This window comes from Miscanthus floridulus, unplaced genomic scaffold (genome assembly GCF_019320115.1).
Source record: "Miscanthus floridulus cultivar M001 unplaced genomic scaffold, ASM1932011v1 fs_187_2_3, whole genome shotgun sequence".
Lineage (NCBI taxonomy): Eukaryota > Viridiplantae > Streptophyta > Magnoliopsida > Poales > Poaceae > Miscanthus > Miscanthus floridulus.
This window is the reverse complement of record NW_027096352.1, coordinates 688-23392: the sequence shown is the minus strand read 5'-3', so window position 1 is coordinate 23392 and position 22705 is coordinate 688. Positions and strand designations below refer to the sequence as shown.

General features: G+C 43.5%; 2 protein-coding genes across 3 annotated transcripts; both read right to left on the bottom strand.

Annotated features, from left to right (window-relative positions):
• Positions 1–2393: 2393 nt before the first annotated feature.
• On the bottom strand, positions 2394–2726 carry LOC136530732 (auxin-responsive protein SAUR71-like). Its single transcript, XM_066523442.1, has one exon. It carries the CDS (start codon positions 2724–2726, stop codon positions 2394–2396), a length of 333 nt encoding a protein of 110 aa, XP_066379539.1.
• A 1819-nt stretch (positions 2727–4545) lies between these two features.
• On the bottom strand, positions 4546–9035 carry LOC136530731 (uncharacterized). 2 transcript variants are annotated; one of them, XM_066523440.1, is made up of 9 exons: positions 8729–9035; positions 7247–7396; positions 7018–7152; positions 6859–6924; positions 6645–6710; positions 6412–6498; positions 6265–6294; positions 5601–5682; positions 4546–5091 (listed from the first exon to the last, which is right to left on the bottom strand). In XM_066523440.1, exons 1-9 carry the CDS (start codon positions 8924–8926, stop codon positions 4892–4894), a joined length of 1014 nt encoding a protein of 337 aa, XP_066379537.1. In that variant the 5' UTR covers positions 8927–9035; the 3' UTR covers positions 4546–4891. The 2 variants fall into 2 exon arrangements, with proteins under 2 accessions (XP_066379537.1, XP_066379538.1); XM_066523441.1 differs by lacking the exon at positions 6265–6294 and having other exon boundaries at positions 8729–9032.
• Positions 9036–22705: the final 13670 nt, after the last annotated feature.

Sequence of the window (22705 nt, the reverse complement as noted above, 5' to 3'; positions counted from 1 at the left end):
TTGGCTGATTTATTGTGAGAGAAAAATACTGTTCGTTGATTGAAAAAGTACGACTTATAATCCAAGCGAACAGGGTGACAATTAGTCGCGCCATTAGCAATTTAAGTTTTCTAGTCCTCTAACAATTGAAATTTGTAGTTTTGAATAAAATTCATTCTGATTGAATTTATGAAAGAATCTCAAGGCTCATTTGGATAATTTCATTTTGGCGAAATTGTAATATACTTTTGTGGACTAGGATATTTGGCTTGAATTTTGACATTTAATTTCCCAAAGTTTAGATATAGACCTGTCTTAAATTCTTGGAGTGAGAGATAAAAATAGACCTAAGGTGGGTGTTTGTCTAATCAGACACCGCTTCCCGGGCCTACGCGTGCTACCGGCCTAACAAGCATGCCTCCTCCTCTGTAAGTCTCTCCCATCTCTCTCAAAAATATCTTCCTACTCGCTCGCCTATCGTACGCTTCACAGTGTCATGAGGCTATCAGCCTACCCCACTCCGCATTCACCGCAGCGGCCATCTCCTCCCGTGTGCCCTAATCCTGCGCTACTCGCTCCTCGCTCCTACCCGTCGCGCGCCCCACCCATGCGCTCTCTCTCCTTGCTCCCGCAGTCCCACCCACCGCGCGCCCACCCACGCCGTCGAGCGCGCCGCCCGCCTCTGCTGGCGCTAGTGGTGCCGTTGCGCACCTTAGGTTGGTCCCCACCAAACCAAAGGCACCCACGAGTGCGGCCCGTGCTGGTGGTGCTCGCGCGCTGCCGCTTAGCGCCGGCTCCCACTCCAAGGTTGGAATCAACCGGCCCTGGCCTCCCCCTCCCCCTATGTTGCAAATGTATGTTCCAAGTGTTCCAGATGTTATCAGAGGTATGTTACAAGTGTTTCATTTGGATATTGCAAAAGTATATCGGGATGTTGCATATGTTGCAAGTGTTTCAGAGGCTTGTTGCGAGCGTTTGTTCAAAATGTTTTTATCTGTTTTAGACGTATGTTGCAAGAGTTTTTGATATGGATGTTGCACGTGTTTCACACATATGTTGCAAGAGTATGTTCAAAATGTTTCTGCTATTTCAATCTTATGTTGCAATAAGTGTTTTTATGTTGCAAGTTGCAAGTGTTTTATCTGGATTTTACGTATTTTTCACACACATGTTGTAAGTCTATGCTCCAAATGTTTCATCTGCTTTCAGACGTATGTTACATTCAAATGTTTCATGTTGCAAGTGTTTCGTGTTTCAGAGAGTCATGGGGAAACGGTCCGAGCACCGGGTGAAGGGGCGCGGCGAGCCAGGTGCCGACGGATGTGGCGTGGGACACACGCTGGGGTCCTGTGGACGGGGCGCGCGGCATGCCTGGGTCCTGCGGACGAGGTGTGCTCGTCCTCGTCCTGGCTCCCGTGCGGAGAGAGAGGAGGGGTCAGGAGGAAGGAGCGCCGGGCACGGGGCGGGGCGAGGCGGACGGGGGCGGGGTACGCGTGCAGGGTGGAACGAGGCCGATAGGGATGGACGTGCGCGTGCAGTAGCGAACGACGCAGTGCCAGGCGCGGGTGGGCGGGCAGGCGACCGATGTCGGGGACGCGCGATGGCGTTTTCTGTTGGGCTGTTCTGCTAGGCCGTTTCGGTGATAGTGTGCCCAGGTTACCGTCCTACGAAATTATATCCCCTTGACGTCCGGATGTCAGCAATTCCCTTAATCCTCATGGTATGTTTCTACCTCTTTAGTTCGCTCACCAACGTCATCAATGCGGCGTATAAGTATCTTCCTATGTGACTAACAACAACATAAATGTATTCATCCATACCAACTTAAATGATCCGTGCCCAAATTATGATTATTAAAATATATTAGTATATTTCAAGAGATTTTTTTCTCAAACACACAGAAAGAGCTGCGTATCATTGTATTAATAGAAAAAGAGAGTCATACATAGATCCAGACCCACACACACAAACACCCACTACTAGAAGGAAACTAAATCGCCGGTTTAAAAAATAAAATGAATATTTCAAGAGATCCAAACGTGACTTCAGAAATTCTAATTACGAAACACTTGAGGCGTATATGTACCCGGAAGGGGGGATGGATCATTGGGGCATTTGTGTGACCAAAAGTTTCAAAATGGATTTCTCTCCCGGACTTTGTTACAACAATACAACATTATACCCAACATAAAAATACAAAAATCTATTAAACAACACTTACACTCCCCACTATATGTCTTCATCTCTTCTCTTATAATAAACAATCAAACTTGCGGTAGACTTACGTCCCATTAGCACATCCGTCCAAGTCCAACTAGAATACGTGAAGCCGATCGATACAAACGAAACTAAATCTCGCTAATGCCGTTTCGCAGCAACTAGTTAACCGCGTACATGTAGATAGATGACGCCATTTATCTAGTAGCAACCTTGGACTTGCGTGCCATGGTAATCACATGGTCAAAGCGCTCTGCGTCACATGGGACCTTGAGCACCCCCTGTTGCCCGTACCCAAACTGCTGCTCGGCCATCTCCAGCAACGCCGCCATGCATGGCTCCTTGAGGTCTGTCACGCGCACCAGGACCCTCGTCTCCGAGGCACCCTCATCGTCGTCGTCGCGAAACAGCACCAGGGGGAGGTACCCTTTCGGGATCCTCTGCTTGCCATCATCGTCACGAATAGCACCGGGCACGCAGCTCGCCAAGGCCTTGGCGCTGGCGGTGGCCTTCCTTGTCCAAGCGGCCATTGTTGTTGTTCCTGTGATACGATATGGAGTACGTAGTGCTGTGGATTTGCAAGGTGGATTCTAGATAGGCTATGCGCCGGCCTGTTGTGTTTGTTATGATGATCGACTTGATGCTCGAACTCGATGATGATCAAGAGATGCAATGCAGGGGGTTTATACAGGAGTGCTGGTGGTGGGGATTCAAAGCCGATTCTCGGACTTTTTCCAGATCAGTAGACAGACGTGACTTGTGTCATTGGGCATAGTGACACTGACTTGTAGTGTAAAAATTGATGAATCCCGGTCTGTGTTATGTATTTGCTGTCCCCATCAAACTTCGATAATCAAATTCAGTAAATGAAAGGCTCCTATATTGTATTCCTCTGTCATCCGTCAGTAGAAGTTTCACTCGACTTTCATCCCGTATTTACTAGATTCTTACATAAACATAAACATTTCTGATGACATGTATCGTTTTTAAGAAAAGAAAAAATAAATAATTGAATTCCACGTAAATGAAACTCTCTTGGGCCGGTTTCTAAGTCGAGTCATATGTTTATGAATAATAACAAAACGAAACCATATATTGAAGGTGGTTGTTTTATTCACATTTTATTGCATTCTACCTTACAGGATATTTTTGAAAATAACGCTATGAAACTCTCCACTAAGAGTGAAACAGTCCCAACTAAGAAACCAAGATGGTTTCTATGGCCATTAATTAGGATGTCAACTAAGAAAAATAGTGATGTAACATTAGAATTAAGAAAGAAAAACTATGTCTACAAGAGAACTAATACAAAAAGAGATGTGGTAGGTGGATGATAGGAGAGAGAAGGTAGGTGATCGGACAAAAATCTATTTTGGATAAACTATCTATTGAGAATATGATTTTTTGGTATAGTATCTATGAGTTGGTAAGTGCAGAAGCTATCTAATGCAATTCTCATTTTTTAGGAGTTATAAACAGTTCTAAATTTAACCAAATCTATATTAAAGAAGTACTAACATTTCAATTTAGTATTAATAATAGGGTATGAAATATATTTTCATAATATACCTATTTAGAGTCATAAGGTTAAATTTAAAGAAGTCTAACTCAATTTAAGCTTAAAATTACATCTTTTTTGAAACGGAGGTTGTAATGAAAACTGTGGTTTTAATTTTTTTCGTGAAGAAAAATTGCCTTTACACTTGTACATATGAGCAGTAGCAATAGCTTATAGCTGCTAGTCAGTCAAGGGACATCGTCTAACTACGATACCGTTGGGCTGTTGGCTGACTACCAATTCAGGTTGTTAAAAATGAACACTCCAATACAACCTGTTAGAAGAGAAATAAAGTCTGCTGATCTGTAGAGCTGGGAACCCAATACTCGTTATTCTATTTTCGTTTTTGCTTTACAAAAAGCTTGGCGCCTAGGCCAAGCAGGCCTTTGCTCTCAAAACGTTAAGCACACTTCTGCCGTGTCGGTCGGTTTGGTTTGATCAACGTGTACGAGGACCGAACAAGGACACACGTACGCACGCGTTGTTTAGCATGTTGAGTACTACGTATCTGTCAGTGAAGCCGTGAAGGGACGCTGCCTACCAGGACTGAATAGGTTGCATTTGTGGTTTGAGTTGACAAAAGGAATATCACTTCATTTGTCTTCTCCGAAAAAAATGATATAATGGGTTAATTTCGCCAACATATCACAAAAGTAATATTAAAAATGCACTAAAAATGTTTTGCATATACTAATTATTAACTTGTGAGGAATGGAGTGGCGATGGATCAACTCATTCCATTCCACGTACCAAATAAAAAAAGTGGAGTGAGAAATTTGACCACCTCATCCTTCAAACCAAACACGCCCTCAAAGATTGGCTGCATAATCAAGCTTGTGAAACGCTGTTTGATGTACAAACCGCAGATTGAACTTTCTGCAACTATCATTTTTACAAATGAAGTCTTAACACTTCCAGATATCCAACAACACAGCTCTATCTGGATAACCCAGATTTGTAACAGTCAATGCTTGCTGTTGAGCCATTGACAATCAGAGATTTGTGACAGATATGATGTACAATGATGGCACAATGCCACAGTGGTTTGGGGAACTACAGGTCAATAATCCTCTGGTATAATGATGACTGATACAGCATTGGCAACCAGGACTGTCATGGCTTCAAGAGGGGGTGTCCTCATTCACTATCATCGCTATCATAGTTCTGGCATAGGGACTGGAGAACATTGGTTTGCTTTGCAGATTCACTTTTTTGTTCATCATCTAGGCCTTTCCCGTTGTCTTGGACAGCCATGGATTCAACCTTCTGTCTCTTATGAGGATCTGCGCTAGCAGACTTTGGTTTCACAATAAATTTGGGCATCCAGCTCTTGCTCCCTGCAATGAATGCCCAACAGTGAGTTTACACATGAAAATATGTCGCAAAGCTGTAAATAGAGGGGGCGAGGAACAAAAATATGGAGGCATAAATTTAAAAATTAAAAGATGACTGTTTTTAACAGGCAAAGGAGAACATAGCAGATATTCATAGTGAAATGCAAAATAAGCAGGTTTTATATTGACAATTTAGAATGATCATTGGCGATGGCCAAAACTTCCTAAATTCATAATATGACATCACAAGTTAAATGTGTAAAGTAGTACAACAGTTTACAGTTCTCCAAAAAGAAAATCAGAACCCTGTACCTAAAGCTCTCGTGTTAATACTAATTTGTCAGTAGAATAAAATCACAATGTAACAAAGTACCTAATAGATGTATCATGTATCCCAGTTTCAATTATGTATTCAATATAGGAAGACTGACAAAAACTCTGTTATATGGGGCGCTTGAGGCAGACTGATGTAATTACATAGAAAATTAATAATAAATCTGCTTAGTGCTTACCTTCTTTATTGGCACCCTCCGATTCGTTAGTTTTGCTTAAAACATCTGTTGGCTTTGTCACAGATTCAGAAGATCCATTGATCTGCAAAAAGTTTAGAATATTAACCAATCAAGAAAACAAACTCAAGACTTCATAAGTGAGGTGCATAATATTTTCATATGAAATGGTAGTGATAACTACTTGGCTAGCTACTCCACAGCAGCAACAATTCATTTCTAGGTTACAATTTGCATATTGCGCATTGCTAAATAACAAAGTTTACTGTTATCATTTATATGTTGAAAGGATGTTCACCTTTTTAGCTCTAAGAAGTTCCCTCCACCTAAAGAAAACTAGATATTCTAGAAACCTTACACAGGACAATGTGTCAGTTTCAAAATCTAACATGTTAGCTTCTAATCGCTTAAAAAATTAAGTGAAAAACTGCAAGGGTAATTTACCATTAACAGAAAATATGTGATGTAGGGAATGGTAAAACAATGCTTTTTTAGGTTACAAGTAATTGAACTGTAAATTAATGGTACACATGGCCATTTTGGCATAGCTCCCACTCCGAAATCCAAGTTAGACCTATAGTTTGTAAACTAATAATAAAGTGTATTAAATATTTGTATTTAGTCCAAACTATAAACAAAATGGTTCATCTAAATATTCTCAAGTTACCTCCAGCTCCAGATCCAAGATTTCTTGGAGCTACAGAAACAAGGGCCGTAATATATATTATCATATGCAATCTTAGTATCTTACCCTAATTGATGAGTTGGGATATAAACATCAACACAAAATAGCAGCGAAAAAAAAATCAGATACCTTTATTGTTTTACTCGATTGGCCAGGGACCAAATCGTCATCATCGTCATCGTCATCTTCTATCCGCTTTACATAAAATCCAGAGTTCTGCATTAAGCAATAGAATCACGTCAAAAGGAGTTGCTTTAATTGGAAACACTTAAAAAGGTGCAGTTTCAGAAGATAACACCCTCCATGCACATGTTATACATGATGGCACTAATCGGCATTGCGATGCAGAGATAGAGAATTACTCGAAAAGTGATTGATTTGATAAGTTCTTCATCTTCTTTATCAAGCTCTGCAATTGCTTTTTCCTCCTGGTATTGCACGAAGAATATCGATGTTAGTGAGCGTAGGAAACTACACTGTAGCCATAAAGTTATTCTAAACAATGAAAATGTGGAATGTTTTATTTCAGACATTTATTAAAACATGATAAAGCAAACACTGTTTTTAAGGTCTTACCTTCTCATGAGCAGAACGCTTCAAAATTTCAAGCATCTGGTCAACAGAGACACCAGCATGTCTAGACTGTAGACAGCACAAGAAAACAATATTAGTAATCAGCAAAATCCGATGAAATAAGAACTACAAAACATCTAGTGGCCTAGAACTAGATCCAACCTTCATGGACCGCATCTCTTCCAAAGCAGCAAGAATGTCCATATCCTGCTTTGAATCCACTGCTCTATTTTCCAACGCTTTCATTGCATCACCCATCTCCTCAGCATCTCGTTTCCTCTTTTCTTTGTCTGCTGCCTGAACAAAAGAATATGCATCATGGTGATCAAATTGAAGATTATATGCTTGGAACATGGAATTTGTCCTTCGAATATGCCCCAAAATCACTTACCTCATCCTGTTCACGCCAAGGTTCAAAATTGCGACTAGCCCCCGATTCCACTGTGTAGTCAGAATTCTGAGGATCTGTTTTGAATGTGATCTCAGCAGAGCACTTAGTACACTTGAAGTAAAACCTAAATATTTGTATTCCCAAGTATGTCTGCGCCCAAAAGAAGGAACTAGCATTAGCAATGGGTTAGCATACAATCAGTAATCAAAATACCCACTAGTTGATACATATGAAATTCCACAGTTCCAAGACAACAGACAACCAAATAAAGCATTATGCTAGGCCATACAATGATGAAAAATAAATTCAAACCATGGTTGTAAATTCAAAAGCACAAAGATGCCTATGAAAAGGCTATTATGCTTAGTTAAATGAAGAGATGCAAGCGCTGAGCAGAAAGACTATAGGATGCAGAATAGCGAAGTTATCAACACTGCAGAACCTAGAAGAGCAGGCAGAGCACTTTTAGAAATAAGGACTCAGGACTGACAAAAATTCTGATATAAACTGGCATACATAAACTCCTCAAACTACTCTAGAATAAATATAGAAGACAGGACATGTAGCTAGGAGACCAATGGGAGATTGAAATGGATGCCAGCTTTTGTTCAGATTTCATGTAAGCATATACACTGGTGGACCAAAACTGTGAATTGAATAGTACAAGAGTCTAATTTTCAAACCCTTTTTTAGTAATTACCTAGCGAATTTAATCAATTTATACAGCTAGAATCACAATTACATGCTGCATCTTCATAGTACTGCAGTGATGCTACCATGTTAATTCTATCACCTCTTATTTCTGCCATTGTTATTTCAGAGTTAGCATATGGTCCATTCAAATAGCTTATAGCAATAAATTTTATGAAGCCGGGAAGTGTTTTACTGGAGCTCATAATACTTCATCTGCTCTACTTGCTTGTACTCAGCAAGCAATGGTACAGCCCTCTTCTTATATACACCGAACCACTCTAATAATGATTGTTCACAACCCATGTGTAGAGCACTGGATACCCTGTTGATGGTTGAATCATCCACAACCGATGCATGTACTAAAACCGAACTCTTGTCACCAGGATTCCACAATCACTGCCAGTTTTTAGGCACTCATTTCGTTTGTTTGTGTACAGCTAGATCGTGGAAGAGAACATCAACAAAACATACAGCAGATCACCAGCTAACACAATGACTTCATTAAGAAAAATGGTGTGGATGTGGTGGGTAGCAAATAATTTGCTTAGCAGCATGAAACTACCAGCCACAGATACGCATGTGATATATGTATGCCTAACAGTAGCGAGGGATCCAACAATCTGCTCCTAGCGCATTTGGCCCTGATCAGAACAAGCAGGGCCAGGCATACTATTTTTTCCCTGATGACCAATGCAGAATTTGCAAAGAAATTAGGCACCAACCAGTGCCCACAGAGATTTCAATTAGCGACCGTGCTTGTAACTACAGATGGGCGAGTATCAGGCATACCTCTCCGATGACGTCCTCCTTTCTGGAGTTGAACTTGGTGCCCTTGTATATGTATGTCCCGCAGGTAGCGCACTGGATGCTCATGGGGAGCATCATGCGCACCTTGATCTGCTGGTTCTTGGGCTGCCGCCGTCGCGGGATCTTCGACGGGTCGAAATCCGGCGGGTAATACTTGTTCAGCACCTTACGTTCACCCATCTTGCCGGAACCCTAAAGCCTAACCTACTTAGGTCGGCGGCGCGGGAGACGGAGATGAGGGGGAGGGGAAGGGAGGGGAGGCTGGGGGCTGGGGAGGGTGGCGCTCGGATGCGTGCGGGAAGACGACGACAGGGGTAGCGCAGCGCCGCTAGGGAAACACGGAACAAGGTGGATCTGCTGGGTTGGGTCGGTGGTTCGGAGGCGCGTTGGGCTCGGCCTTTTCGTGTGTGTGCGCGCGCGCCCGCTATCGAGTGGTGGGCGACGATTATTGGGGTCGGACCCGGGCCCGATGGCTGTTTGGTTACGTGGGCCGGACGGGCCACAAACCAAAACAAGAAAGCACTGGAACGGTTTTTTTTTTTTTTTGGCAGAATAGCCGTTTTTGTCTCTGAACTATTACTCAAGGCTTAGTTTCGTCTTGAACTTTCAAAATGGCCGTTTTAGTCCTCAAACTCTATTTTTAAGCTCAATTTCATCCCAAAACTACAAGGATGATCGTTTCAATCCTCAAACTTTGCATTTTATGCTCAATTTCATTCATAACTATCAAAATTGTATTTCAGCATTAAACTTTTATTTACAACTCAACTTTATCTATCATTCTACGTGGAACGCTACACTGTTGCACCTGGTCAGCTCCAACGCCACTAGCGATTGGAGATAGAAAGAGTAATATTCATCAAAAACTCTTTAGTGGCTGAAAGCATCTAGGCCCTTTATTGGGTTTCGGTGATTAATGACAATATAATATTACTATAACTAACGTGTGTTTTGCAGAGGCAATTAAGTTAGGTCATGGTAATGGAGATCGATTGGGCAATCAAGGTGGTCATGCCCCTACGATGGAAATCGTTTCGGTTTTCAAAGAATGGACGACAAGGTTAAGGATGACTAGTTCTAAGTGTCGATTGGAGTTAGAGATACACTTAGAGTAGTTTAGGACTTTGTTTTTCCTTTGGCCGTACTATTAAGGGGAGTATGGACGGGTAGCTTGACCTAAATGAGTCTAGTGAGTTAGGTGTGGTGCACACTTGTTAAACTAGCACTAGGTAGCTCCACAACAGCCCTATGATCCTTTGGAGCAAACTTCATTCACATATGATCGAGAGTTGGAAGTGAATGGAGGGTCAAATACTGACCGGACGCTGGCCGCAGAGTCCGATCAGTTCATTTGATCAAGGAGATTGCGTTCGGTGCGATCGGACGCTGAGTGGTCAAGTGACCGGACGCTGAGAGGCAGCGTCTGGTCAAGTCCAGTAAGATTCTAGAAGAGTGAATCTATGACCGGACGCGTCCGGTCAATACTGACCGGACCCTGAGGATCTAGCGTTCAGTCGAGTACAGTAAGGTTCTAGTGAGGGTTTAATATGACTGGACGCGTCCGGTCAGTGGTGATCGGACCCTGCCTGTGTTCGGTCAACACTTAATCACTGGTGTGTGGGTTGAACTGACCGGAGCGTTCGGTCAACATGACCGGAGCGTTCGGTCACCCCGTAGAGGCACATAACGGTTCATTTTTTAGGCTGCCTTATAAATAGAAGCTCCACTCATGTGTGGAGTTACTTTTGCTCATTCCAACAGCTGAGAAACATGTTTGTGAGTGCCAAGAAGAGCAAAGTCCTAGTGAGGTGATTGAGATTTGAGAATCCAAGAGAGTAGCCTCATTAGTGAATCAAGAGTAGCAAAGTGTGCATCCACCGTTCTCATTAGGCTTCGTGTGGTCAAGTGAGAGTTCGTGCTTGTTACTCTTGGTGATCGCCATCACCTAGACGGTTTGGTGGTGATTAGGAGCTTGGTGATCTCCCGGTGGAGCTTGTGGGTGACCCAACTCAAGTTGTGAGCGGTTTTGGGTGATTCACTATGATGGAGTATTGAAGAATCAACCCATAGAGAGCACTTGATCCTTGCGCGGATCAAGGGGGAGCTACACCCTTGCGCGGGTGCTCCAACAAGGACTAGTGGGGAGTGGCAACTCTCCGATACCTCGGCAAAACATCATCGCGTTCCTCTCTCTCTATTTACTTTGAGTATTTACTTTGAGCATTTACTTTGAGTAATTCAATACTTGTTTTTATATTCATAGAATTTCCATGCTAGAGTAAGTTTGGAACATATGTTGCAAGTTCTTTGTGCATTAGATTAATAGAAACACTTTTCTAGGCACAAGGGGTTAATTAGGCTAACCGTAGGATTTATTTATTGCAAGAAAATTTAGAATTAGCCCAATTCTCCCCCCTCTTGGGCATCTTGATCCTTTCAATTGGTATTAGAGCCTCGTGCTCATGTTTTTAAGCTTAATCGCTTAGAGCAAGATGTCTCACGGGGATGGACCTTCTCCTATCTTTGAGGGAGATGACTTTCCATATTAGAAAATCCACATGGAGGCGTACTTAGAAGCTCTAGACGTTGGTATACTTAGAGCCGCCACACAAGGCTTTCCAAAACCTCGGGATGCTACACACTTACAAGGCAATGAGGTTAATTATGAAAAGTGGAATGCAAAGGCTCAGAACACTATCTTTAGAGGCCTTTACAAAGATGTGTTCAACCGCGTAAGGAACCACAAAGATGCCCATACACTATGGTTGGACGTTTATGCGCTCTATGAGGGAACCAAGAGTGAGCGTGAGGAACGCTATCATCTTGTGATTAAAAAGCTAAATTCATTTGAGATGCTTTCCAAAGAATATGCTAATGAGATGTATTCATGTTTGAATGTTCTTGTAGAGGAAGTCAATGGGCTTGGACTTACTCAAATGTCACTATCCGACGTTGTGAGAAAGATCTTGAGTGTCCTCCCCATTGACAAATATGGGCATATTGTGACCGTGCTACACTAAGGTGATCTTTCCACCGCTACACTGACACAAATCTTGAGAAAGATCAATGCTCATGAGATGTACATGCACATCACGCCACAAGATGGCTCATCCTATACCCAGAAGAAAGAGAAGGACATAGCATTCAAAGCTAGCCAAGATAAGGGCAAAGCAAGACTTGAGTATGAGAGCTCAAGTGATGAAGAAGATGAAGATGAAGATCTTGCTCTCATGGTGAAGAAAGCCACCAAAATGCTAAAGAAGCTAAATAAGAGTGGCATCAAGTTCGATGGTAAGAAGAAGAAGTTCTTCACAAGCTCTAGAAGAAAGCCAATCTCCGAAATGGATTACTTTAATTATGGTGAACTTGGTCATCTAGCACATCAATGCACCAAGCCTAAGAAAGACAAGTTCAAGAACAAGAACAAGGGCAAGAAAGATGACTCAAGTAACGAAGATGAAGATGAGAAGAAGAAGAACAAGTCATACAAGAAGAGAGATGGCAAAAAGAGGGACTTCCACAAGAAGAAGAAGAGTGGAAAGGCCTGCATCATCGGTGATTGGCTCACGGACATTGATTCATCTAGTGGATCATCGGATGATGATAGTGAAAATGAGAAGGTGGCCGCCATTGCTATTGATCTTTCATCTTCACCACCACCATCGCCATCATCCTCTACACACCTATGCCTTATGGCTAAGGGTGAACGCAAGGTAACTAATAATGATAATAGTAGTGATGATGAGTAAGCTAGTGATGATGATAGCGATAGCGATGATGATGATTCACCTTCATATGATGATCTTGTCAAAATACTAAGACAATACACTAAGATCATTAGAAAGAGTAGAGCTAAAAATAAAAAGCTTGATGCTAAAAATGATTTACTCTTAGCAAAATGCGATACATTGGAAAAGGCTAATGTTGAGCTTAAAGAGACAAATGATGCTATATCATCCAAACTCAAGGAGCTCAAATCTTCTAAGAAAGAGCTTAAAGATAAACATGATAAACTTGAGTGGGTGCACAATGAGCTCATCACTAGCCACAACAAGCTAAAAGATGAACATACAACTCTAAAGATCAATTATGATACTCTTGTTATTGCTCAAGAATTTTTACCAAATGAGCCACATGATGCTACTAACCATGTTGTCAAGATTGATATAGCTACACCATGTGATGATTTGATTGATGAGAGCATTGAGCAAGGATCTAGTGGCAAAGGCAAGAAAGTGGTTGAGTGCAATGACTATGATGAATATGTCAAGCTCAAGAATACAAATGAAAAGCTTATGAAAGATCTTGAAGAGATGAAAAGCCACAACACCATTGTGCTAGAAACTCTTGAGCATGATGAAGAGTTGATCCTTGAGGATGAGAAGCTCAAAGAAGAGAACAAGAAGCTCAAGGAAGAGAAGAACAATGATATTCTCAAGGAAGAGAACAAGAAGCTCAAGATGGAGAAAGAGCATCTCAAGATGGGATTGAGCAAGTTTGCAAGAGGCAAGCATCTCCAAAGTGAGCTACTCATGAACACCGTCATGAAGATAGATAGAAGTGGCATTAGATATGTGGCAAGTGTAGAGAAGAAGAAGGCTCAAGTTCAACAACAACAATCAAAGCCAAAGCCAAAGCCAAAAAAATGTTTTGAGTGTGGACAAGAAGGCCACTTTGCTCATGAGTGCCAAACTCCACCACCACAACCCTTGCCCAAGCATGCTAGACCCTTTGCCTTCAATGTTCACTACATGCTTAGAAAGGATTCTAGTGGAAAGATGAAAGTCATGTTCTTAGGACCTCCTAACAAGAATAGGCCTAAGAAGATTTGGGTGGCTAAGTCACTTGTTGAGAAGGTGAAGGGCCCTCAACAAGTTTGGGTTCCTAAAGCTTGAATCTCTTGTGTGTAGGTGAACTACAAGACCGGTGGAAGTCATTGGGTTATTGATAGTGGTTGCACTCAATATATGACCGGTGATCCTCGTATGTTCACCTCACTAGATGAAGAGGTAGATGGACAAGAGAGAATAACATTTGGAGATAACTCAAAGGGCAAGGTTAAAGGATTAGGCAAAGTGGCAATATCAAATTATCATTTCATCTCTAATGTGCTTTATGTTGCTTCTTTGAGCTTCAACTTGCTATCCGTTGGACAATTGTGTGATCTTGGCTTCCAATGCTTGTTTACCGAGAAGGAGGTTGTTGTATCCAAGATAGATGATAATCAAGTGATATTCAATGGATTTAGATACAACTTATATCTAGTGGACTTCACCTCTGAAGATGCAAACTTGAAGACTTGTCTATTCACCAAAATAACACTTGGGTGGCTATGGCATAGAAGACTTGCTCATGTTGGGATGAGCTCACTCAAGAAGCTTATGAAGAATGATTTGGTGAGAGGGTTGAAGGATATAAAGTTTGAAAAGGACAAGCTTTATAGTGTATGTCAAGCCAGCAAGCAAGTTGCAAATACCCATCCAACAAAAGCTTTCATGTCAACCACAAGAGTGCTAGAACTCCTTCACATGAATTTATTTAGACCAACAACATACAAGAGTTTGGGAGAAAATCTTTATTGTCTTGTGATTGTTGATGACTATTCAAGGTATACATGGGTATTCTTTCTTCATGACAAATCTAAAGTTGCATCTTGCTTCAAGAAGTTTGCCAAGAGAGCACAAAATAAATTTGAAGTAAAGCTCAAGAAGATTAGAAGTGATAATGGCAAGGAGTTTGACAACACAAACATTGAAGCCTATTGTGATGAAGTTGGAATCAAAAATGAAGTCTCTGCAACTTATACTCCTCAATAAAATTGTGTAGTTGAGAGGAAGAACCGGACATTGATCACTCTTGCAAGAACAATACTTGATGAGTACAACTCCCCCGAAGCTCTATGGGCGGAAGCAATCAATACCACATGTTATGCATCCAACCGCCTATTCCTTCAAAAGTTCCTTGGCAAGACACCTTATGAGTTGCTCAATGGGAAGAAGCTGGACATCTCCTTCTTTAGGGTGTTTGGTTGCAAATGCTACATCTACAAAAAGAGGCAACACCTAGGGAAGTTCCAAAGATGTTGTGATATTGGTTTTCTTGTTGGTTACTCATCAAAGTCCAAAGCATATAGAGTATTTAATCATGCCACCGGCTTGGTTGAAGAAACATATGATGTGAAATTTGATGAATCTAACGGCTTCCAAGGAGCACATGAGAATCTTGATGATATAGGTGATGAACCATTGAGGGAGGCTATGAAGAATATTCTAGTGGGAGACATCAAGCCAAAAGATGATGTACAAGTCATTGATCAACCTTCTTCATCAAGTGTGCCACAAGATGGTGAAAAAGATGGGAGAGTAGAAAATAAAGATACTCATATCTCCCATGAGCAAATGGTGGTACAAGCACAAGATGTTGATGCTCCTCAACCACCCCCTCAAGTGGTCAATAGAAGAAATACACCTCTCCTACAAGATCATCCACAAGATCTCATCATAGGGAGTCCATCAAAGGGTGTAATGACTCGATCTCAAAAACTTGCTTCATTTATTGCTCATCACTCTTTTGTCTTTTGCTATGAGCCTACCAAGATAGAAGAAGCTCTTAAAGATCTGGATTGGATCAATGCCATGCATGAAGAGTTGAACAACTTTACTCGCAATAAAGTTTGAACTCTTGAAGAGCGACCAAAAGGTGCAAGAGTCATTAGAACAAAGTGGGTATTCCGAAACAAGCAAGATGATCAAGGTGTTGTTGTGAGGAACAAGGCAAGGCTAGTTGCAAAGGGGTTCTCCCAAGTTGAAGGTTTGGATTTTGGAGAGCCCTTTGCACCGGTTGCAAGATTAGAAGCCATCCACATCCTACTTGTATATGCATCACGTCATGAAATGAAACTATATCAAATGGATGTGAAAAGTGTATTTTTAAATGGCTTTATTAATGAACTAGTCTATGTTGATCAACCTCCCAGGTTTGAAGACCCTAGATATCCTAATTATGTTTATAGGTTGTCCAAGACACTATATGGGCTTAAGCAAGCCCCAAGAGCTTGGTATGAGCGCCTTCGGGATTTCCTCATTGAGAAGGGCTTCACCATTGGGAAGGTCAACACCACACTATTCACCAAGAAGCTTGATGGGTATATCTTCATTTGTCAAGTATATGTTGATGATATCATCTTTGGATCATCAAATGAAGACTCATGCAAAGAATTTGGTGAATTGATGTCAAAGGAGTTCGAGATGTCAATGATTGGTGAGCTTACATTCTTTCTTGGTTTTCAAGTCAAGCAAATGAAAGAAGGCATCTTTATCTCTCAAGAGAAATACATAAAAGATCTTCTCAAGAGATTCAAGATGGATGAATGTAAACCAATCAAGACACCAATGCCTACCAATAGACATCTCGACTTAGATCAGGAAGGTAACCCGGTTGATCAAACTCTCTACCGTTCCATGATTGGTAGCTTATTGTATTTAACCGCATTTAGGCTCAACATCATGTTTAGTGTGTGTATGTGTGCTAGATTTCAAGCTAATCCTAAGGAAACACATTTAATTGTCGTAAAAAGAATCCTTAGGTATCTTAAGCACACACCAAGCATTGACCTTTGGTATCCCAAAGGAGCTATATTTGAATTAGTTGGCTATTCCGATTTGGATTATGCCGGTTGCAAAGTTGATAGAAAAAGCACATCCAGAGAATGCCATTTGCTTGGTAGATCACTTGTGTCTTGGTCCTTCAAGAAACAAAATAGTGTGGCTTTGTCCACCACCGAAGCGGAATACATTGCCGTGGGTGCTTGTTGTGCACAAATATTATACATGAAACAAACTTTGCTAGACTATGGTGTAGTTCTAGAAAAGGTACCTCTTTTGTGTGGCAATGAAAGTGCGGTAAAACTTGCAAATAATCTGGTTCAACACTCTCGCACCAAGCACATAAATATCCACCATCACTTTCTAAGAGACCATGTTGCTAAAAATGATATATCACTAGAAGGTGTAAGAACCAAAGATCAATTAGCGGATATCTTCACTAAACTGCTAGATGAGGCTACATTTTGTAGATTGCGGAATGAACTAAATGTACTTGATTTTAGTAACTTCACTAAAAGATGAGCTTGTGTTGTCCCTTGCATTTATTGTAATATACAATATGTTTAATTTTTTTGGTAATGCATATAGGGCTTGTCTAACATGGTTAAGATAACCATCGAAAAGCGTGTGAAGAAGCTTAACCTTGGATCAAACTTGACAAGCAACTAGATTTACTTACAAGTATTGCATATGCATGAATGTTGTTTTGTCGTTTTGTTCCAGTTGCCCTTTTATTGCCTATTTTCATAAAAAGAATTATAGCCTAAGGCAAAATATTTTAAAAAACTTGAGGGTTTGAGAGAGGTCACTCACATTAGTCCCAATTGATGTTTATTTGGATCTTATTCAAGTTGGGACTTGATTGAGAATAGGCAGCGTGGTGGAACTTTAAAGATTTGCTAGAAAAGAGTGACCGGATGCTGCACCGGACTCTGTAGTCTAGCGTCCGGTCAGTTCACAGGAGGTGAACTCGCTGCGAAGGAGTGACCGGACTCTGTCTTTCAGCGTTCGATCAGAAGACGTCTCAGCGTCTAGTCATTTGGAGAAGAATCAGGCTGAGTTGATCGGACTCTGGCTGCGTCCGGATGGTGTCCACCGGACGCGTCCGGTCGCGATTCTAGAGGAATTAGACCTCTCTGGAATCGACAGGATGCTGAGTGGCAGCGTCCGGTCGCTACCACCGGAGCGTCCGGTCAGTAGATATCATGCGGCATCAGGTTTCTTTCTTGTTTCCTTCTCTGTCACGTCGAGAGACCCTTATTTACCTAATCTTGTCGCGTGTTTACCCTAATCGTCGTGCCTCCCTCGTCCCGAGCCACCGCAAGTCCTAGCCGCTGCGCTGCCCAGCTCCACCACTGCCTCTCTCATGTGCCTCCTAGCCTAGCTGCACTCCCAAACCGCCGTGCCATCGCCGCCTTCCGTGCCACCACCGTAGCTCCCCACGCCGCAATCGCTGCCGGTGCTCGCAGCATCACCGTGCCTGCTCTGCGCCACCCAGCACGCCGTTGTGTCCTCATTCCAGTGCCATCGAGCTCTAGCATCATGGCCTATGCCACCGTGGTCTAGAGCCACCTCTCTGCCGTCCACATCCAGTGTCGGTAAGGGTCTGACCTAATGCCATTGCCCTTGACCTAGCTCCTAACCCACATTGCCTCGCTCATAACATAAATCGATTTCAAAGCATTGTTCTCCATTGCATCTAGGTCTATTGATTAACTGCTCACTACCAACCCTAACCTAGATTTGGTGGATCCCCCACGTGAAGCTTCTCTCCTTTTCTTCAGATCGCCGGTTCATCAAGTAGCAAGCCAGTCAATTCAATTTCATACCTACATTGCTTGCTCTCATAGGGTTTTGCATCTATTAGATATATTATATTTACTTGTATATCCTTCTATTCCATCATGCAGCGAGTCGGTGTCATTGAGGTGTCAGTGGTAGTTGACAGTCAACTCGGAGCCAAGCTCACGAGTACGGATCGAGGCCAAGCCTCGAAAGTGTCAGTGGACAGTTGATCTTGTCAGCGACAGTGGTTCTAGTCAGATCAGATGGCTCGCACCAAGAATATTGGTGGTGGTCTAGGAGATGATGATCGGAGGCCTCCGCCTCGCCTGCCTATAGGTCTTAAAGGCAAGGCGACAAAGAAGACTGCATCCAAGAAGAGGAAGTAGCCTGATGCAAAGATAGCCAGAGCAGCAGCAGTTGCTGAGGCCACAGAGCGTGCTGAGAGAGGAGGTGCCCGCAGTAGAGTTGTCATTATAGATCATCTGTTACCAGACGCGCATGGCAGACTTGAGCAGATTGAGCGTCTTCATGGTAGTCCACCTAGGACTGTCATGATGGCAGGACGACATCTTCCCATTATGGATCCTCAGCCTTAGGGGGAGTCATAGCAGCAGCCCCCACCAGCAGAGCCTCAGCTAGCTCAGGAGACACACGAGGGACAGCCATCACAGCAGACTTCGAAGGGTCAGTAGGACGAGGAGGCTGAGGAGACCGAGTAGGCACCCCAGTCACTGCTACACCGCTCTGGTCATACCCGGGTTCTAGTGTCACCGAGGCCGCCGACACAGCGGAGGGGATCACATCCACCACCTCGTCCATAGGGTCCACCTCTAGTGACCCACCTTGACTTGAGGGCTGCCACGGCCAAGCAGGTTCAGTAGCTTCGCTTTGTGGAGTTTGATGTGTGGTTTCCACCCAGGAGGGATGAGAGAGCTTCAGAGGGATTCTATACACCGCTCTAGGAAGACTTCTACAATGCATATCTGAATAGTGGAGTAGTTTTTAGATCTCAGTGGGTTTGCAGCATTGAGGCTATAGTCGCAGCAGCTAGAGAGCATATTCGCCCCTACCTTGCATATCTGTCGGGGCTAACAGATTTGATTGGACAGACTAGAGTATATGTTCCATCCTGGGTTCATCAGTTTTATGCTTCTCTCTATATTGACCCACACCATAGATATATTCACTTTGCATTCAGAGGCAGAGACTACAGGATAATGAGTCAGAGGGCCAGGGAGATACTGAGGTTACAAGAGCAGCCTATCAGGTTACATGAGGTATGTTATGGACAGTAATAGCCTCCTAGGCGCCCTCATGGTGGTTTGGTGCCCCCTACAGATCTTATGCGCTATTGCTTCAAGGAGCCCTTTGGTGAGGGGTCGAGGAGAAACCCCAGTGACCTTACTCTTACAGCTAGAGTGCTAGAGGCTATCATTAGGAGGACACTACTTCCCAGGACGGGATACCGAGAGGGCTTGACTCGCCTCCAGCTTTGGCTCCTCAACGCCCTGATGCAGCAGACTGTGTTTGATATTTAGGACCTCCTTCTATTAGAGATGGAGGATACTATAGCTGAGGGCTTCAAGGGTCACAGGCATCTTCCATATGCACATTGGATCACATTATTCTCAAGGCTGTGCACGTTAGGACACCAGAGATAGTTGTAGAGTACAGAGGTGCCACCATAGAGTTTCTAGCTTATAACATGGCATAGAGGATCAGGCATAGCACACCACAGGCACCCACTCAGCTTCGCCATCGTCCAGATGTACCAGAGTCCGTAGCTCAGTAGGACAAGATTATCAGATGCATAGCCGCTACTGAGGAGGAGCAGCTTGAGGCTCAGGAGGAGAGGAGCGAGTCTAGTGATAGTTCGGATGATGACTATCTGCCTATTCCTCAGATGCCTCCATGCAGACATGATGCAGAGGCCGGCAGTTCTAGCTCAGCTCTACCTGGCCCACAGACGGACCCCGCTTTAATTGCTATCCTTGAGCAGATACAGCAGGATTAGGCTAGACAGGCTCAGGAGACCGCTGCTAACTTTGCATAGTTTCAGGCTCATTAGGACGAGTTCCAGTGATAGCAGCAGGTCCTCCAGCAGTAGTAGTAGATGCATCAACAGCAGTTACTCATGCAGCAATAGCTTTTGGGATTCATGCAGTATGTAGTGACAGCCATTAGGGCCCCATAGCCACAACTTTTGCCCCAGATTGGTCAGCCTACTACCACTATGATGACTCTAGCAGTACAGCCTAGTGGGCTTTAGAGTTAGGGATAGCCTCTAGCTCCATTTTCTTCTCCCATAGTATAGGTGTCCTAGTGGTTATCCTCGCCGTTGGTAGCCCCGTAGTTCACACCATATCAGACAGGCTTCACATCGGATCAGTCACCCTCACTATTTGTGCCTGACACGTCAGTTTCCAGGAGTCTTGGAGCATCTTTTAGCGAGTTGACAGGGATGCCTACACCACTACATATGTATGCCCTAGGTCCTTCAATAGCAGCTCATGTTGCTATGACTACTCAGAGGCTTCCTTCTTCTATCGCATCTTCTGATCCTATGATAGATATATCAGTAGCATCATAGGCAGCACCTGCCCTAGCTTAGACCCAGACCGCTTTAGAGATGCTTCCAGCCATAGAGGGTCAGTCAGTATAGAGCTCAGGGTCAGATGATGATGGCACCCAGTTCCAGCTTGCCCCTCGTACCTCAGCGCCCGGCTCGTCCGCTGCAGCCCCACCGATCGACCCTTAGGTTTTGGTGTTTGATGCCAAAGGGGGAGAGGGTTCGAGTATGTTGACTCAGGGGGAGCGACTCTTAGGGAGATCCTAGTTAGCTATTAGTCTATTATATACATTTGGAGTCTTATTTGTGTGATACACTATTACTTTTATGCATTCATGTGTTTACCTTCATGCATATTATTATATCTATGTGATAGTGATATCTACGTGATTGTGATTTATGACATGTGTGCTCTCTACTTTGAATTCATTTATATGTCATATCACTTGTGTTATGCTCATTTGCTTTTGCTTCCGCGCTTTACTCCGATGCAAATGAGCTTCACCACTTGTACTCATGCTTATTTCATATCTTTTGAGTACCTCATGTTGGCTTGGGTCATATAAGCTTGCCTAACTATTTTGTTCTTATTGACAAAAGATTATATGAACCAAGCATGTCAAAAACCTCACTCTTTCACATACTCGAGGTGGTATTGTCATCAATCACCAAAAAGGGGGAGATTGAAAGCATCTAGGCCCCTTGTTGGGTTTCGGTGATTAATGACAATACAAGATTACTATGACTAACGTGTGTTTTGTAGAGGCAATTAAGTTAGGTCATGGTAATGGAGATCAATTGGGCAATCAAGGTGGTCATGCCCCTACGATGGAAATCATTTTGGTTTTCAAAGGATGGACGACAAGGTTAAGGATAACTAGTTCTAAGGGCCTGTTTGGCATGGCTCTAACTCCGGGTGGAGCTGCTCCACTCCAGAACTCTAGGTGGAGCCAGCTCTAGGTGGAGTTGGAGCTGTCTGATTGAGATGTTTGGCTGGGAGGATGTCCCCAGCTCCAGAAAAGAGGAGTTTGAAGGTGAATTGTCATTCTTGCCCCCAACTCATGGTCCCACCTGTCATCCTCTTATTCTCCTCTTTTCGTCCCACAAGTTCATTTCTTTCGACAAGTTCACCTTCTCCTAATACCAACGGCGACCTAGCAAGCACAAATATGAGCGAATCAACAAAGCAAGCTCCTATTTTGTTTCACCCCAAAGCTCCTGTTTTGTTTAATATTTCTTCGGAAGTGCACTGGATGAAGAATTTCATGAAGCGTGTGTTGGATGCTGTAAAACTCATCGCTCGATTTGCAGCACATCGCTCGATTTGCTAGCGTGTGTTGGATGCTGTAAAACTCATTATTTGCTTTCTTATCAGCACGGCTACCATTGCACACGCAGTGGGAGTTTTGCACAAACCTGCTGCTGCATGCATCAGGCTCTGTTGGACGATCAGAACGAAGCAAGTGTTAAACAAGCAAAATTTCTTCGTTATTCAGTAAAGGCATAATCATACACATACAATATCATTGATAAACTCTGCTTGAGCAGCAAAAACATGGAAGTACATATGTTTTCTCCTAATTGATTGATCTACAGGACGAAAAACCAGGAAACAATTCCAACGATCAGAAGCACATGACCCCGGCGGCAGAAGCCGCGACGTTGTCCTTGAAATCCGCGGCCGCCATGTCGATCAGGTGACGCGCTAGCTCCACTGCGGCAGCCAGCCCCGAGACCTGCTCCTAGAGCAGCCTCAGGGCGTCGCGGCCGTGTCCCTCCAGCAGGCCCACAATCTCCCGCAGCTCCCGCACCGAGCGCGCCGCTAGGAACCACGTCACGGAGTCAGGCGGTGGCGCCCCAGCGATGAGCGACGTGGCGTGGACGGCGTCCTCCAGGCCGACGGGCTCGTGCTCTCCCAGGGTGCTAGAGCCGCCGCGGCGGCCTACCCGGCCCGCGAGGCCGACGCGGAGCTGCACCGGCAGTTCGCGGCCGCCGCAGCAA

What these genes read in the sequence shown, in the direction of transcription:
- LOC136530732 (XM_066523442.1), bottom strand. Translation starts at nt 2,726, where the DNA reads ATGGCCGCTTGGACAAGGAAGGCCACCGCCAGCGCCAAGGCCTTGGCG.
- LOC136530731 (XM_066523440.1), bottom strand. Translation starts at nt 8,926, where the DNA reads ATGGGTGAACGTAAGGTGCTGAACAAGTATTACCCGCCGGATTTCGAC. An exon ending in AGGAGGACGTCATCGGAGAG is followed by an intron (nt 7,397 to 8,728) that starts GTATGCCTGATA and finishes TTTTGGGCGCAG; the next exon opens with ACATACTTGGGAATACAAAT. An exon ending in AATCGAGTAAAACAATAAAG is followed by an intron (nt 6,295 to 6,411) that starts GTATCTGATTTT and finishes TTGTTTCTGTAG; the next exon opens with CTCCAAGAAATCTTGGATCT.